Source organism: Podarcis melisellensis, assembly GCF_964234715.1.
Source record: "Podarcis melisellensis genome assembly, chromosome: 5".
Classification (NCBI taxonomy): domain Eukaryota; kingdom Metazoa; phylum Chordata; class Lepidosauria; order Squamata; family Lacertidae; genus Podarcis; species Podarcis melisellensis.
The window spans coordinates 96,449,818-96,466,886 of NC_138537.1; the positions used below are offsets into that span (position 1 = coordinate 96,449,818).

Genomic DNA, 17,069 nt, shown 5'->3' on the forward strand with positions numbered 1-17,069 from the left:
AAACAATAATGTCATTTAACTGCATAGAAAGGATTAAAATATCAGTTTCTCTGCAGGCCTGTGATTTATTTAAAAATAGAGGCCTAACTTTATTCTGTGTTCACGCACACATGCACACAAATACATTCAGAAAGTTCACATGTTGCTCAAGGTGTAAATGACTGGTCTAAATTTGAAGCTGCTGTGCAGTTCTCTAGGCAGGTGTGATTATGAAGTGTGACATTGTGCATCCGGGTAGACAGATTCAGTGTGTTTTGAAATCTGTGCTTGGTCTCCTGCTTTCACTCTACCTGAAAAGGGGTTTGTGCGTTTCATAGAGGGGACGATGCCTTTCATGCACTGGGGAGCGTTCTGAGCCACAACACTAGCAGATCCTTGTTAATGATGGAATTACCAACACTCTGGTTTTAAGCTGGTGTGCCAAGGGTGTTCTTACCTCCAGGCCAGTTGCCTGGCAAGTAAGGGGGAAGGCCAGCGTTTTCTTCCCTGCCATTCGCTCCTGTCCCCACCTGGCTTGAGAGCAGTACATGTGAAAAGGATCTAGGAGTCCTGGTTGACCACAAACATGACATGAGCCAAAAGTGTGACGCGGCAGCTAAAAAAGCCAAGGCAATTCTGGGCTGCATCAATAGGAGTATAGCATCTAGATCAAGGGAAGTAATAGTGCCACTGTATTCTGCTCTGGTCAGACCTCACCTGGAGTACTGTGTCCAGTTCTGGGCACCACAGCTCAAGAAGGACACTGACAAAATGGAATGTGTCCAGAGGAGGGCAACCAAAATGGTCAAAGGCCTGGAAACGATGCCTTATGAGGAACGGCTAAGGGAGCTGGGCATGTTTAGCCTGGAGAAGAGGAGGTTAAGGGGTGATATGATAGCCATGTTCAAATATATACAGTGGTGCCTCGCAAGACGAAATTAATTCGTTCCGCAAGTCTCTTCGTCTTGCGAGTTTTTCGTCTTGCGATGCACGGTTTTCCATAGGAATGCATTGAAAATCAATTAATGCGTTCCTATGGAAACCGCCTTCCCCCGACCTCTTCTGGCAGGCAGCATTTTAAAATCGCCCGGGACAGCGGAGGACTTCTCCGCTGTCCGGGGTGATTTAAAAGCCCCTGGGAAGGCAGGCAGGGGGGACAAAGGCTTTCCCGCCCCGCCGCCGGGCTTCGGGACATCGTTCCGATGCCGGGCAGCGGGGGGAGGCTTTCCCGCCCCGCCGCCGGGCTTCGGGACATCGTTCCGATGCCGGGCGGCGGGGGGAGGCTTTCCCGCCCGGCCGCCCGGCTTCGGGACATCGTTCCGATGCCGGGCGGCGGGGGGAGGCGTTCCTGCCCCGCCGCCCGGCATCGGGACGATGCCCCGAAGCCGGGCGGCGGGGGGAGGCGTTCCTGCCCCGCCGCCCGGCATCGGGACGATGCCCCGAAGCCGGGCGGCGGGGGGAGGCTTTCCCGCCCGGCCGCCCGGCTTCGGGACGATGCCCCGAAGCCGGGCGGCTGGGGGAGGCGTTCCTGCCCCGCCGCCCGGCATCGGGACGATGCCCCGAAGCCGGGCGGCGGGGGGAGGCTTTCCCGCCCGGCCGCCCGGCTTCGGGACGATGCCCCGAAGCCGGGCGGCTGGGGGAGGCGTTCCTGCCCCGCCGCCCGGCATCGGGACGATGCCCCGAAGCCGGGCGGCGGGGGGAGGCTTTCCCGCCCGGCCGCCCGGCTTCGGGACATCGTTCCGATGCCGGGCGGCGGGGGGAGGCTTTCCCGCCCGGCCGCCCGGCTTCAGGACGATGCCCCGAAGCCGGGCGGCTGGGGGAGGCGTTCCTGCCCCGCAGCCCGGCATCGGGACGATGCCCCGAAGCCGGGCGGCGGCGGGAGGCTTCAAAAGCCGTCCGGGGGCTTTTAAATCACCCCGGACAGTCCCGGGGCGATTTAAAAGCCCCCGGTTAGGCAGGCAGGGGGGGCAAAGACTTTTGCCCCCCCCCTGCCTGCCTTCAAAAGCCGTCCGGGATAGCGGGAAGCGCTTCCCTGCTATCCTGGACCGCTTTTAAAATGCTGGCGGTGGGGAGCAAAGCCTTTCGCCCCCGCCGGCCTTCCTGGACCTCTTCTGAAGTCCGGAGGGGGGGAAAAGGCTTTGCTCCCCACCGCCAGCATTTAAAAAAAGGTCCCCGAGATTTCCCTATGGGCTTTCGTCTTGCGATGCAAGCCCATAGGGAAAATCGTCTAGCGAAGCGTCGCAAAAAACGGAAAACCCTTTCGTCTTGCGGGTTTTTCGTCTTGCGAGGCATTCGTCTTGCGGGGCACCACTGTAAAAGGATGTCACATAGAGGAGGGAGAAAGGTTGTTTTCTGCTGCTCCAGAGAAGCGGACACGGAGCAATGGATCCAAACTACAAGAAAGAAGATTCCACCTAAACATTAGGAAGAACTTCCTGACAGTAAGAGCTGTTCGACAGTGGAATTTGCTGCCAAGGAGTGTGGTGGAGTCTCCTTCTTTGGAGGTCTTTAAGCAGAGGCTTGACAACCATATGTCAGGAGTGCTCTGATGGTGTTTCCTGCTTGGCAGGGGGTTGGACTCGATGGCCCTTGTGGTCTCTTCCAACTCTATGATTCTATGATATTAATTCATTTTATTAATTATTAAAATATTTCAATGTAGTAAAAAACAAACAAACATATTTTTGGTATGTGCATGCATTGCAGTCATAGATGTACTAAATAGGGCTGGGGCAGCCCAGAAGATGACACGGATGCATGGATGAAATTTACCGCCATAGGATTTGACTATTAGAAAATGTCCTCCAGCTGTTTCTTTTTGGCTTTTTACACGTTTAAATCAATAACTAAGCACAATAAAACCCGTGAAACGCAAGTATCGTAGCTCTTTCAAGGCAAACACTCAGAACAGATATAAAATAGTGGTGCCATTTTGTGCTGGTTATGAAAAAAGAAGCATGGGTTTTAAAAAGAATTATGAGTTTGGGCAAAAAGTTAGCAGCTTCATAGTGGTTTTTACTGACCAGATTATGGGAATTTAGGAGGGACCTGAAGTCAGCATGTATACAGAGTATAATTTCAAAATGCACATCTGCCAGTGAACCATAGAGAACATTTAAGACTTGTCCTCACTTAACTTTCCTCCGCTCTTTCCAGGGACAGTCTGTGATTTAAAGTTTCATGATCAAGCACCTTTTTTGTTGTTGTTGTTGTTGCTCTGGAGCATGAAAACTTGCTCTTTACAGCTCAATCAGAGCAAAAGTCCATTTGTGGAAAACCTGAATTGAGATTTGCTCTGATTCTACTTTACAGAGCAGGTTTTTTGCCATGCAAGCTCAGAGCAAAAATAATGCTTGAACACAGAGCGTTGAAAGTGCAGACATCTGCCTGGAAAAAGCAGAACAAAAGGTACTTGTGGATAAGACCTTAGGCATTACTTCTCATACCTTTTCTCTATCAAATTGAAATATTTCAAGTTTTTAAAGATCCAGCACATTTTAGCAAAGTTGTACGGCACCAGGTATCTATGTATTGCTCAATTCACGCGGCCATTTTGAGTGAAACTATTAGATCGCATCCGCAGCATATGTTCAGCACAAAGAGAAAATAGGGATACTTCTTAGAACTTAATGAAGGACAAATTATTACAAAGGAAGCTGCCTTAAACTGAGTCAAGCTATCAGTGCAGGGGTTTCAAGTGGTGGTTTTACCCCAGCCCTACTTTGAGATGTTGAGGATTGAAACTGGTGCCGTATACATGACTCTCTCACTGAGCTACATTCCCTAAATAAAGTGCTGGGTTCTGCTCTGTTTGTTTTGTAAGGTTGTATTTAAACACAAATACACACAAAAAATACTTTAACTAGGCAGCAACTTCAAAATGGGCTTAACAGTGGACTATATTAAAATTCAAAATAGGGGCTTTTATCAGGGGAGAGAAGCCAAAATACAGGAAGAACAATGAGCAGGCTAAATTTTGTGGTTTCTGACTACAGTATTGTTTTGTGGCGTCGGTTTGCTCCCCCCTGTGGGCAAATTGAAAATTGCATTTAGGTTTTCCAATCATTCCTAGATGAATCTGGGGAGACGGTAATCCCGGGGGGGGGGGGGCGAGGAGAGGAAAAACCTGCCTGCATTATGTTTTTGGGTGGATTTCTGCGTATTTGGGATTGTGAATGCTTTTGAACAGCTCCACACCACATTATATTACCTTTCCAGAGGCCAAGTTGATACAAGACTAATTAAGTACCTGCCAATTCAACTAAAAGTCTACTCTTGTTGACATCAACATAGCTAAATGTTCATCCAGATTGACTTTATGAAAAGAATTATAGTTTATGCCAGGACACCAAAACAGCTGTACTCTTAGAAGATACTGAGTACAGTAATCTGCACTCACAATGAGAAAATAATATGCTCCAATTCAAGAAGGAGGGAAATTTTGTTCTGTCTGCTTTTTTCAATTGAACCAACCTAATTTTTATTCCCAGACAAATGCATAGATTTAGAACATAGTTATCCTTCAAAATTCACATATCTAAATGCAAAATCTATACCCTGGTTAGAAATGTTCCAAAGTGAGATGAAATACCCATTTAAATACATATTTTGCCGTAATTTTTGGCTCCCCGTTTGTGGAATGCTCACCCCAGGAAGGTTCACCTGGCACCTTCATTATATATCTTTAGGTGCCAGGTGAAAATGTTGCTCTTCAACCAGGCCTTTGGCTGAGTTATATTCTACAGCCTTTAAAATGTGTCTGTGGGAAAGGGGAGGGGGTATTGTTTTGTTGTTTTTGTTTTAATTGTTTACTTGTGTTTTTATCTTGCATTTTATTCTGTGAACTGCCCTGAGATCTTGGGATCAAGGGCTGTATATAAATTTATATAAATTTAATATGATTAAGAAAATGAAAATAAATAAAATAAATGCCAGCACTTTGAATTAGGCTTGGAAACGGACTGAAAGCCAGAGGTGCCAGATTCTCTAGAGGATTGGGAGGGGCAACATGGTGGGGACCGACCTTCTCAAAAAAATTGATTTGGGGTCCAAAACTGCCTCGGTCCCTAGGAGTTGCCACCTATGCTGAAAGACAATGCCCATTCCCCATTATCAGCCTGGAAGTTATAGTCCGAAGCAGGGGGTGGCAAGGTTTAACTTGCCTGGGCTGGTTCACTTCAGTGGAGATCCTTCTGTGGGCCGGATTGAGCACCTCCGTGGGCCGGATTGCACATGTGCGTGAGCGCATGCAGCCGCGATTTCCAGCGTCTGCGTTAACATGATTTCCAGCGTCTGTGTCTGCACAGACACGATTTTTGGACAACAACAACAACAACAATATTTATTACGGCCGTAGGCCCATACCGGTAAAAACAACACATAAATAACAGCTTGTGCACGTGGGGGAAAAAACAGCCGCTAAAACACCACTATAACAATAAAATACTATAAGATAGAATGGCATACTACGCCTTAGTTAGCTTGTAGTGCTCCTTGGCGTCGCTTTTGGGTAAGGACAGCGACCAGGAACCTAGCCACTTTCAGGGTCGTATGAGTATCCTTATCCTGCAAGATTTGGGCGAGGTGGAATTTTGGTGGGGTACCCTCTAGTTTCTGTATGATTGATCCCAACAAATTTGCCCGTGGCACGTTGAACAGGGGGCAAGTGAACATAATGTGCTGGAGCGACTCCGGCGTCTCCTTATCACATTCGCACATGGCGGGGGCTTGGCCCTTTGAGAATCTATGTCTCAGGACGTTGGAGGGGAAAACGTTGAACCTCGCTTTGGTGAAGGCCAGTCTATGGACAACAGTCAAAAGGGAGGAGAGGTATGATGGAACGCAGTAAGTTAAAGTGATACCAATGTTCTGGGGCAAACAAACACCTCCCCCCAGCATATAATTTCGCTGTAGATCGATGTCATCCAGTCTTTGGCGGATCAGTCTTTGAGCAGTAATTTGGTCTAGTTTTAGGGAATCTGAAGGAGAGATTCCATAACTCAGGAGTTTGGCATGAATTCTACTGGTCCAAAGGCTAGAGAATTCATCACGCCATAAGCATTGGACAAGGTAGTGGTTTGGTAATCTATGCCACAATGATAACCAATAATTGAAGACTTGCTTCCACAGGCAAGTTTCTAAGGATGCAATCTTCAGTTCTAGTCGCATGGCTGCGTTGCTTATGCACAGGGGGAGCATTAGGAGCCGACGTAGGAATTGATTTTGCAGTGTCTCAAGAGGAGCAAGATCTGTCATCACGGCCCAGAGCGGGGCAGCATAAGCAAGCACGGCAACCACTTTTGCCTTGAACACCTTTAGGGCCGAGGGAACATGCAAAGCTCCATCCATTTTTGGAGTCTGAGCTTGTGTAGACACAATTTCCAGCACCGCGGAAGCGAGGCCCCACGCCGCGCTGCACCGGTTTAGTGCAGTGCACGGGGACACATCGAGCGGACGACTCGGTTTGGGGGCGGCTCGGTTAAACGACCCCTGTGGGCCGCTTGTGGCCCAGGAGCCTTAGGTTGCCTACCCCTGGTCTGAGGTAATTGCAGTTTCTGAAACTCTCCAGAAGCAGCCCCACATGCTGCGTGTTGCAACGACTTGGAGGTTAGCACAGCGTGGCACTGTCCAGGAAAGGACCACAGAAGTCAAAGACGAGGGAAGGATTTGTCCCGGAGGCACCTTGGGGCTCTAGGATTAAATCCCCGGAATACAAACCTAATTGTGTAGGTTCAATGGATAAGAGTGTCTGACCTGGGAGACAAGGCTTCAAATCCCCACGTGGTCCTGCATTTCACTGGGTGAACTTGAGCCAGCCGTGGTCTCTCATCCTAACCTTCCTTGCAGGATTGTTGTGGGGATTAAATGAGGAGGGGAACCAGGTACACCACCTTGAGCTCTTTGGAGAAAAGAGTGGCCTTTAAATGCAATAAATAAATCAAATTAGTTACATTGAAGCTACGGTCTTCAAATAAAAACATCTTGAAGGTCCCAGGCCACAGAGAAGTTACGCTGGCCTCAACTAGAGCCAGGGCTTTTTCAGCTGTGGCTCCGATCTGGTGGAACACTCTGTCACAAGAGACCAGGGCCCTGCGGGACTTGACATCTTTCCGCAGGGCCTGCAAGACAGAGCTGTTCCACCAGGCCTTTGGCCAGGGCACAGCCTGACTCCCTCCCTCAGCAATCTTCACGGAGCTCTGGCCCACTGGCTGCCAGTGGCTTGAATTAATTAATTTTATAATGAATGATTTTAGAGTGTTGTTTATGCTGTACTTTTGTACTGTTTTAGTGTTGTTAGCCGCCCTGAGCCCGGCTTCGGCTGGGGAGGGCGGGATATAAATAAAATTATTTATTATTATTATTATTATTATTATTATTATTATTATTATTATTATTATTGCACAGAGAAATCACCCACCCACAGCATCTCTGCTTTGTCAAGATGGTACTCCAATTAATTGGCCTCATCCAATCCACTAGAGCGCCAATATACCTGTTTAGCATCCCAATGGCCTCACTTGCCTCAGGTGTAAATGAGAAGCAGAGCTTGGTGTGACCAATGGTGACTTGGTCCCTAGGTGGCCTAACTCTCATGGGAAGCCAGATGGCATCCTACAGAACTCTGTAGCACAGGTGTTACAGGGATGAGCCCTAGTGCCATAACAGAACTTTATAGAAGAAGAGCTTCAGGCAGGAACAGAATCCCGGAAATAGTGTGCCTTCAGAAGGATGCCATGGTTGATGTTCTACAGAACTGGAAGCAAAGTCAGATTGGTTCCTGGAAGAGAAATGAAATTAGATTACCTACCATTTACACTCAGTGTGATAAATGTGGTTTGTGAGTCACCTGATTGCAGATAATGTAGTTGGCAGAACTCCCACATAGTCTCTACAGTGCATCAAAAGCTTCTCAGCTGAGCCAATGCTTTCTGCCGAAGTTTCCCATTGCTGAAATTCCAATGGCAGGCTTAATTCATGAGGGAATTAAAATGCCAAACTGAATTATGTTCACGAAGGGTCAAAGGTGCCGCTAGTGCCCAAAGCGACAATTAAGGGTCATTTCACAGGAAGACATGTACATCTAGGTAGGCCCAGGATACCTGAAGGGGCTTGTGGTCCTCCATGGGTCAGAAGCATGACTCAAGTTAATGAGGTGTCACCATTCAGTTTCATGGGCCTGATTCTGCAGAACTCCATCCCATTAGAAATCAGGCAAGCAGCCTATTCCCTATTTTGTTTTTAATATGCCAACACAACAATACACTACCATTTCTTACAAATGCAACTCTTAAAAAACAATACAAGGTTAAATGCACTTCGGCAAGTTACCAAGCATGAAGAAATGAAATGTACCTTTCAGCCAACTGGGGAGTTGCTGTCAATTCCTGGATCTGCCCTAAAATAATTATGGCCACATCTTGTGCTCATTTATACCAAGACTATAAAGACCCTGTGCTAGCTTGTAGCTTATATTGCTTGGAAAGTTCCCTTTAACTTGGAAGTATTAGCTTTGTAGAATACTTACATGGACCTTTTGCTATAGCTGATCTGACCCCTCCCCCTTTTACAGGTAAAACCCAGGTGATGGGTGAAATCAAGATTGCTTTAAAGAAGGAAATGAAGACTGATGGGGAACAGCTGATAGTTGAGATCCTTCAGTGCAGAAATATCACCTACAAGTTTAAATCTCCAGATCACTTACCAGGTATCAATTGTAAACCAGCATTTTAATACATAAAATACGTTTTAAAATGAGTGGTAAACACATAAGGATGGTAAGATTTCAATTTTGTTTTTAGTTATCGACACACATGTATCGTATCCATTGCTTATAGCATTCATTCATTCTTGTTTTCTCTACAGATGGTTGGGGGGGGGGGTTCCTAAAAATAAATAAGTGTAGTAGTAAGGGGGGGTGCCTTTCTGCCTAACCAGGCATCTTCAGGAGAGAGCGATTTACAGCGACAAAGATGCAAGGTGCAGACAGTACATAATGCTCTTCCTCTGTTCAGCCCCCATGTCTCCGAAACTCCCCCTCCCATTCCTTTTCCCCTTGAAGGGTCCCAGAGACTCATGTTAATGCCACATACATGAATCTGGACCATTGCAGGTGTGGCGGTGGTGAGGAGAGCTGCTCCTGGGGAAAGCAGGTCTGGCAGGTCTCTTCCCTCAGCACAAATTATTCCCTCCCAAGAGTGCTTTGCAAGAGCTTTATTTACCTAGGTACTGCATTTTTCACTCCATAAGACACACCATACCATAAGGCGCACCTAGTTTTGGGAGGAGGAAAACAAGAAAAAAAAATATTCTGAATCCCAGAAGCCAGATCAGCAAGAGGGATCTGGCTTCTGGGGTAGCCATGCCAAGCCTCTCCCAGGCAGCGGGATGAAGGCTTTCCCTGCCCAAAGAGGCTGCGCATGGCTAAGGCAGAAGCCAGGAGAGGCGCTTCAATGAAGCTCCTTCTGTTCCTCCTCCGGCTTCGCAGGACAGACGCGTTGCTGAAGGGGTGCTGCGCAGTTCTCCCTCTCTGTGCAGCGCCATTCACTCCATAAGACGCACTCACATTTCCCCTTTTTAGGAGGAAAAAAGTGTGTCTTATGGAGCGAAAAATACGGTATTTGTGCTCGACACAATGCAAACTGGTAAATAACTCACCAGCCTCCTCCCTAATGGCTACTGAGAAGCATCATACATATAAAACATGGGATGTTGCTTTGTCGAAAGGCTCTGAAACACTTCAACCAATTGCGCGTGGCTTCTATGTAAGTTTGATTCCCATAGGAATCTGCCTAATATCAAGTCAGGCCATTGGTACATCTGGCTCAGTATTATCTACACCAGGGATGGGAATCCTGTGGCTCTCCAGATGTTTGGACTCCCATCAATCCCACCCAACATGGGTGATCCAAAAACAACTGGAGAGCTGCAGTTCCCCATCCCAGGTCTGAGCTGAATGGCAGCCTGGTTCTCCAGAATTTAAGAGAGGCATGTTTCTCAGCCCAATCTGGGCATGCTGGTGACTGAACCTGAGATCGTTTGCATGCAAAGCATGTTACCTGACACTGAGTTTCAACCTTTTTCTGAAAGGGATGAGGGAGGTGTTACCTACAGCAGACAAGAGGCCCTTTTGCCGTGTATTTAGCCATCTAGCTTTTTACATTTTTGGATCTGCCTAACAATTGGACTGTAATGATCACGGGACTCAGAATTCAAAATTTAAAGTCTTACTCCTCTCCAAACTTAAAGTGCTTCAAGTCAAGAGTGGCAAACCGCTTTATGACAGGAAAGCTATTCCATTCTAAGGTAGTGTTATCCAAAAAGAACTGAAATAGCATAGAATAATTATATGTCAATACCTGTTTCTGGCTGAAGTACCTCTGGTTTATTTCATTTTCCAAAAAAATAATGTGCAGTTTTTTCCGTCTCAGCTTCATCTCTTATATGAAAGATTTCTAAACTATTTCATTCAGTGAATTTCTGTACTCATTGGGAAAGAATTTGCTTTCAGGGCTCTGAATTTCAGAGCACTTCATCAGCTCTCCTGGAATTACCTCATTTTGATATCGAGGGAAACAGCAGAGCGAAGTTTCCCTCATCTTAAATAACCATTATCTAATTTAATTCTAAATGAGTTAGCAGCAAAGACACCTAACGAGGTTCTGTATGACAGGTTGAACTGCTTATTTGAACAGATCTGTATGTGAAGCTGTACGTTGTCAACCTTGCAACTCAAAAGAGAGTAATTAAGAAGAAAACAAGAGTATGCAGGCATGACCGAGAACCTTCATTCAATGAAACATTTCGATTCAGTTTGAGTCCCACTGGGCATTCTCTCCAGGTAAGCCTCCATCTTAATTCAAACTGAATGTTATGCTTTCTGCATTGGGCATTTGAGACTCTCTTTCTCTCACTTACTTATTTACTTAACCTTAATTATTTGCCATTTGCCGAAAAGCAAATTAAGTGTTACAGTGTGAGAATTACATGAACAGTCTCCCAATGTTGTTGTGTTTGTTCAAGCCTAGAACTTCCTCAACTTAGAACATTCTTGGCTGCTCTAAGTATCAAAAGATAGTATGAATTGTAAGAAAGAAGTAAACAGAATTTGCAGAGAGAATAAATAAATTTGTATGATCTTCAAAACTGAAGCCTTTGGCAGGATGTTCCTCATAAAATGGAACAAGGAAGCATAAATGTTCAATGAGTGGCCACCTAATGGAGGCCTCTTTCTTGGGTGTTGGCAATTCAGGTTCACACTCAGCCATGACAGTCTCTGGGTAGTTTGCATAGCCTAGCCTAATGTGCAGCCTAACCTCATGGACAGAGTTCTTGTGAGGAGGGGGGAAATGTCAAACTCAGCTCTTCAGGATAGAGAGATAAATGTAACATAACAAATACCACTCCCCCCTAACTTATTTCACACATACAATACGATCATAATACAGTGGTACCTCGGGTTACATACGCTTCAGGTTACATACGCTTCAGGTTACAGACTCTGCTAACCCAGAAATAGTACCTCAGATTAAGAACTTTGCTTCAGGATGAGAACAGAAATCGTGCTCCGGCGGCAGGGCGGCACTGGGAGGCCCCATTAGCTAAAGTGGTGCTTCAGGTTAAGAACAGTTTCAGGTTAAGTACAGACCTCCGGAACGAATTAAGTACTTAACCTGAGGTACCACTGTAGACATTATAACAAGACACGTATAACAATAAATTATATGTATATGGACAACCTATACATGGAAATGTGTCAGGAGATCTCAGGGACACAAACAACTTGTCCAAAGCCATTCATCGTGCAGCCACAATAAGTGTTGGGTATATTTTGTGACACGATCTTGGTTCCCATAGCAAACAGACAGCACGCCACAGCTTCTGCAGCAATGATCAGGGTCATGTTCCAGGGCTTTAGATCTTTTTACCAGAACGGTGAATATCTGTCCAACCCTCTGTTCTCTTCCCAGATACTCCTTGTTTCCAATGGAGGAAAGTTTATGAAGAAGACCTTGATTGGTGAGGCCTATATCTGGCTTGACAAAGTGGACCTCAGGAAAAGAATAGTAAACTGGCACAAACTTTTGGTCAGCTCAACACAAACACATTGAGGAAAGATTTCTTCTTGGGCCATCAAGCCTTGTCAAAGTCTGCTTGTAGGATTCCAAGACTCTACTTTGATATTGTGTTTAGCTAGGCTTTCAGAATATGAAGTAGGAGGAGAAAGTTCTGGGCTATTTAGCACACTTTCATGAGGGCTAGTCAACTTGTTTTGCTGTGTTTTTTAAAAACAAATCAGCAGAGCTTAATAAACCAACCACCCTAAGCCCAGAAATTAAAATGAGTCTGCTTGAAAAAGGAGACTTGTGTGAGGGTTCTGTGATGTTAGAATCTGAAGAGGAATAATAACACCATGCAGTTGAAGGCAGGTGTTAATGCAGAGAATTTGGCTGCAACTGGAGGCAGAATCTTTCTGCGAGAGCAATTTGGCTCACGGTGCAATCGCCTAAGAGTTCATGATATGCAAAAGTACCTGAAGCAACTGCCTTTCCAGTTCTCCCTTAACTGAAGACTTATCTCAAGATCCATGGTCTTAATGTAATAATATATTTGCTGTGGTGAGATGATGCCCCAGGAGGCAAATGGTGGGGTAATTCGTTTTTAATTTAAATGGTGGCAATGTTTCTCTTTCATGTTATTTTTTCCCTCTTTGCTAATTATATGCTTTGGCGTTTAAATTGAGAATAGTAATCTCTGTCTTTTCCCATGTTAGTCTTGGAGAATTACCATCTCGGACTGTAAAGTACAGAAAGCACAAGAATAGTTGTCATTTTGGAAAGAGTAAAGGGGGCAGTTGGAGCCGTATCAGGAAAAGAGAAATTGCTTTTATGGTGTAGAAGAGATTGCGATTCAGCCTACTGTGAACGACTGTTTTCCATAGTTTTGCTAAAATGGCGTTGGTTCTAAGGGCTTTTGAGCACTGAGGTGAATATTGTGGCTTCACTATCTGTTTGTCTTGCCTTTGTGAACTTCAAGGAGTCACTGTTTCCAACTGTATGAAATAGTCCACATGTTAGAACAAGTGATGCTGTTTATGTGACCGTGTTCTACAGGCTTCTTCTCATCTGCATGAAGTTGCAAACATTCTGCTCACAAAGCGTTGAAGGAGATCATTGAAAGACAGGCTTTGGATTGTAAGGTCAAGCACTGCGTATAAAATGAATATCCATTCCCAACTTGGCAGCATTCATTCCTACAAGCTTTCTTAAAGGCATGGAACATGAAACTGCATTGGTGGCATCCAGAAACAAAAAATGGAAACACAATTAGTCCCTTGTTGTGTTGATTTGCTTTATATTACAGTATTTTGATTGAAAATGGGCATGTAATTGCACTATGCCAAACTGTTCCTTGAAGCTGAAATGGTTAAACAGCAGTAGCAGCAAGTATGTGCAGAAGAATCATAGAATTGTGGAGTTGGAAGGAACCGCAAAGGTCACATTGTCCAACCCCCTGCAGTGCAGGAAACTTCTGCCAAGTCTTGGGCTCAAACCCACAGCCCTGAGATTAAGAGTCTCGTGCTCTACTGACTGAGCTATCCCAGAAATATCCGCACATTTTATCCCAACTGTAAAATAGGTAATGATTGGGAGGAAGGAGAGCATACGAACATAATTTGGTGTTCTTACTCAGATTTCATCCACCTGTCTCCTAGAAATAACAATTTCAGTCCAATTCTTTGGAGCAGTAGCGCTGCCCTCCTGCCCAAAGTGCTGTGTCATGTGGAAATTGCCTGCTACCAAATACCACATCTCCCTTATCCTTATTTTAAAAATCTCATGGCATCTGGGTTTGTATTTTCTGAAACAGCGAATTTCAATTGCTAAGCAAAGTCTTTCTTTGTTTTTTTAAAAAAGTGATATATGCAATTTTGCGCAAATGGCTGGCAATTTTGTTCTTGCTAAGATTTATGACAAAGGTGGTGAATCGTATAGCGGTTGCCATGGAGACTTCCACCAGCAGCAAGCGCCAAGTGGGAGGCTTGCTAGTAAACCTCTAATTATCACTATTAATTGATAAAGCAAGACTGCCGTTGCCACACGCTGTTCGGTGGATTGGATGACAAATTGAGAAGCAAGGAACAGCTTTGTGTTAATAGCAGATATTTATTTGCAATTATTTATTCACAGCGTTGCTGTTGTGGCTTCAGCTGCCCCTTGTTCAGCAACGTCTGTCGCCCGGCATCAGGTCCCAGGGCGATGGTGCTCCAAGCCTTGGGAGCCAAGCTCTCCACAAGTCAAACGCACCAGCGAATGTTTGCGGGAATTTGTGCTTGTGAGGAAAGGCAGGTTCTGCTAGCAACAGCATGTTGAAGGTCATTAGGGTTAGAATCTCTCTTCATTGTATCCTGCATCTCACAAAGAGCTTGTGAGGGACTTTGACGTTCCCCGAGCCACGAATGCATCAGTGCTGAGACTGAAGACGTCTGCAGAGTGTGCCAAGTTCCTTTTGACCAAATGTCTGGGTTGTACTGGAATCCTTCTATGCAACAATGAATCACATTTGAATGCAGTTTTCTTTTTATGAACGAAGGCAACAAAAACCCTTCTTGTGGCAATTATTTTTTTAAAGGAAAAAAAATTCACAGGGACTTTGGGTATTTGTGAAAATGTATGAATACTTCACCATATCTGGTTTCCTTCTTTGTTGTTTTATTTTGCGGGGGGGGGGGATCTTTTTCTTTCTTTGTTTGTTTGTTTCTTCTGTCAGACAGAAGCACTTAAATGTGGCCAGGCCTCTTAACTTGGAATAGATGAATGTTCTCCAATTGTGGGTTTCTTTAAAGGTATGGATTGTCCATGGCACAATGCGCTTTATTTACTATAGAGCTATAGATATTTACTATATAGATCTAGATATTGCCCACAAGTCTGCCAAGCTAGAGATATAAGTTGTGTTGTACAAAAAGCTTTGTACAGAGAGAAAAAACAAGCTTGAAGTATGAGCTAAAGCACAGGATGTGTGTGTGTGTGTTTAACAAATGATAGGTTGTTCCTCGAAAGGGGTCGTTTCTTTCCTTCGTTCTTGTGACTGATGGCCAGATCTTGTTTTATTTCCCTGGATCCAAACAAGGTGTGTGAGTTCCTGTGACGAACATTGAGCTGTTTTGTTGTTATGATCATCCTTTAAAGGGATAGTATCCAGGAGCAATAGAAATGCTGTGGCTTTTTATCAGTGTCCACTCACCGCCCCACCACTTAAACCTGTACCACTGTTTTCAATACATAGAAGAAGAATTAGGGTACCTCGTTGTGTGCACACAGGAGACATTTTCAGGAACCTCGTTGTAAACTGAGTTCCTTTTCTATATGCCTAATAGTTGATTGTTTGGGGCAGCCAGGTAGGGAGGGTTAGTACAGTAGCTGGTAACCAGCTGATATTGCTTCTTTCTGTCAGGACGAAGAAGTAAAATGTAAACACTTCTTATATATTGCTCAATATAGAATTATTTAATTAGCGTTTAGTTTCCTGGAGATTTCATACAGATGTTAATAGTATATTTTTTATCTTTTTATTTAAATCATACCTGATACTATACCAAGTGCTTTATTTCCCTTGCTAAGAGCCCACAGTCCCCCTTGAGTGTCTATATATGTACATACATATATCTATATGTGATGGGGAAATAATCAAATATTCTCAGTGGTGAAGAAAGTGAAGGATCTACCGGCATCACATGAAGGAGGCTCTTCACGCATCCGAGTCAGTTTCCAATGCAGGACCAATCTCTTCAGTTAGAAGGTGCTGTTAGACTAAAATAATAAAATCTGGATACTCTCTCTTTAAATCATAAGTTGCATTTTGATGTTTTCTCTGATTAATTCTTTGACAAAATAATGAACACACTAATGGGTTTTAAAATATGTGCTATATATATATAATATATATATATATATAATATAATATATATATCATGAACTTGGACTAGGTGATCTGAAGAAAGCTGTTTTCTTAATTTGTAAATATGCATTTTTGTATTGAGCAGCAAACCAGGTTTGGGTTCCAAATTCCCCCTGGCGTCCCAAGCATGTCTCCCTCCCTCCACGTGAACTGTGTCTTGTATAGATGTCAAGTGGTTGGTGCTGGTGCTCAACCGTCGCTGACAAGCGTGGGTGCCATCATCTTGCCAGACAACATGTACAGCATCCCTGGCATTGGAGAGGGTGCGATGGGGGTGACTGGAGAGAACAACTACCCCGGGCATACAATTTAAAATGCAACAGCCACCATCAGTAGTCTTTGGGGAGATGTAATATATTTCCACGGTGAATGTTGCATGTGTCAATGGTGGTTTATTAATATTTCCTTTTCACTTGAATGAATAATTAATTAATTCTTTGTTTTTTTTGCCTTCTAATCCTCCAAGAAAAGAAAGATACAAAATTTGTTCCAAAAGTTGTACAAAACAAAGCAAACAAAACGAACTTAACGAATTGTATAAAGAGGGGAAGAAATGCTTGTAAATCGGTCTCGATTTTCACTCTATGTATAAAATCCATGTCATGGTTTTGTGATTGTATACAGGACGTATCTTGAGAACTTATGCAAATTGTGTTGTATAAAGGCTGTTTAATCCAGTCTGGCTAATAAATATTTAAAATATCTAGTTTGGGGTCCTTTCCCACTACTAAATACTCCTGCTGCAGCTGGCAAATACGTCTGTAACTCTAGCACAAGAAATGGAGAAGCATCTGTGAAATGGGACAATTGGTTTACAGTTGGAATAATTTCAGTTTGAGGTGTCTGCCTGCATGGAATGGGCTGGAACCTTAATGATGGCCGAAGTATAAAATGGGGAGGGGGCCCTAAGGAGAAACACACCCCTCCAAAAAAAGAAGCAGTGTAATGAAGACTAAATATTCTCTGCAGTTATGGAATGCCAGCTGATTCCTGTGTAGTGGAGTAGAATATCTTGGAAGAATCAGAGAATTGTAGAGTTGGAAGGGACATTGAGGCAATGCAGGAATCTCAACGATAGCATTCCCTGACACAGTCCACAGCCTTCCGAGGTTGTCAAACAGCTCTCACTGTCA

General features: G+C 44.5%; 1 protein-coding gene across 4 annotated transcripts in view; it reads left to right on the forward strand.

Annotated features, from left to right (window-relative positions):
- The window catches only part of PCLO (piccolo presynaptic cytomatrix protein), a gene marked incomplete at its 5' end in the record, with an annotated part of 247,616 nt that extends 230,974 nt beyond the window's left edge, over positions 1 to 16,642 (forward strand). For all 4 annotated transcript variants that reach the window (XM_081911645.1, XM_081911646.1, XM_081911647.1 and 1 more), the window contains 3 exons: positions 8,549 to 8,683; positions 10,671 to 10,816; positions 11,946 to 16,642. In XM_081911645.1, coding sequence (XP_081767771.1) covers positions 8,549 to 8,683; positions 10,671 to 10,816; positions 11,946 to 12,086 — 422 coding nt within the window. In that variant the 3' untranslated portion in view covers positions 12,087 to 16,642. The remainder of the gene's footprint in view (positions 1 to 8,548; positions 8,684 to 10,670; positions 10,817 to 11,945) is intronic.
- Between the last annotated feature and the right edge of the window lie 427 nt (positions 16,643 to 17,069).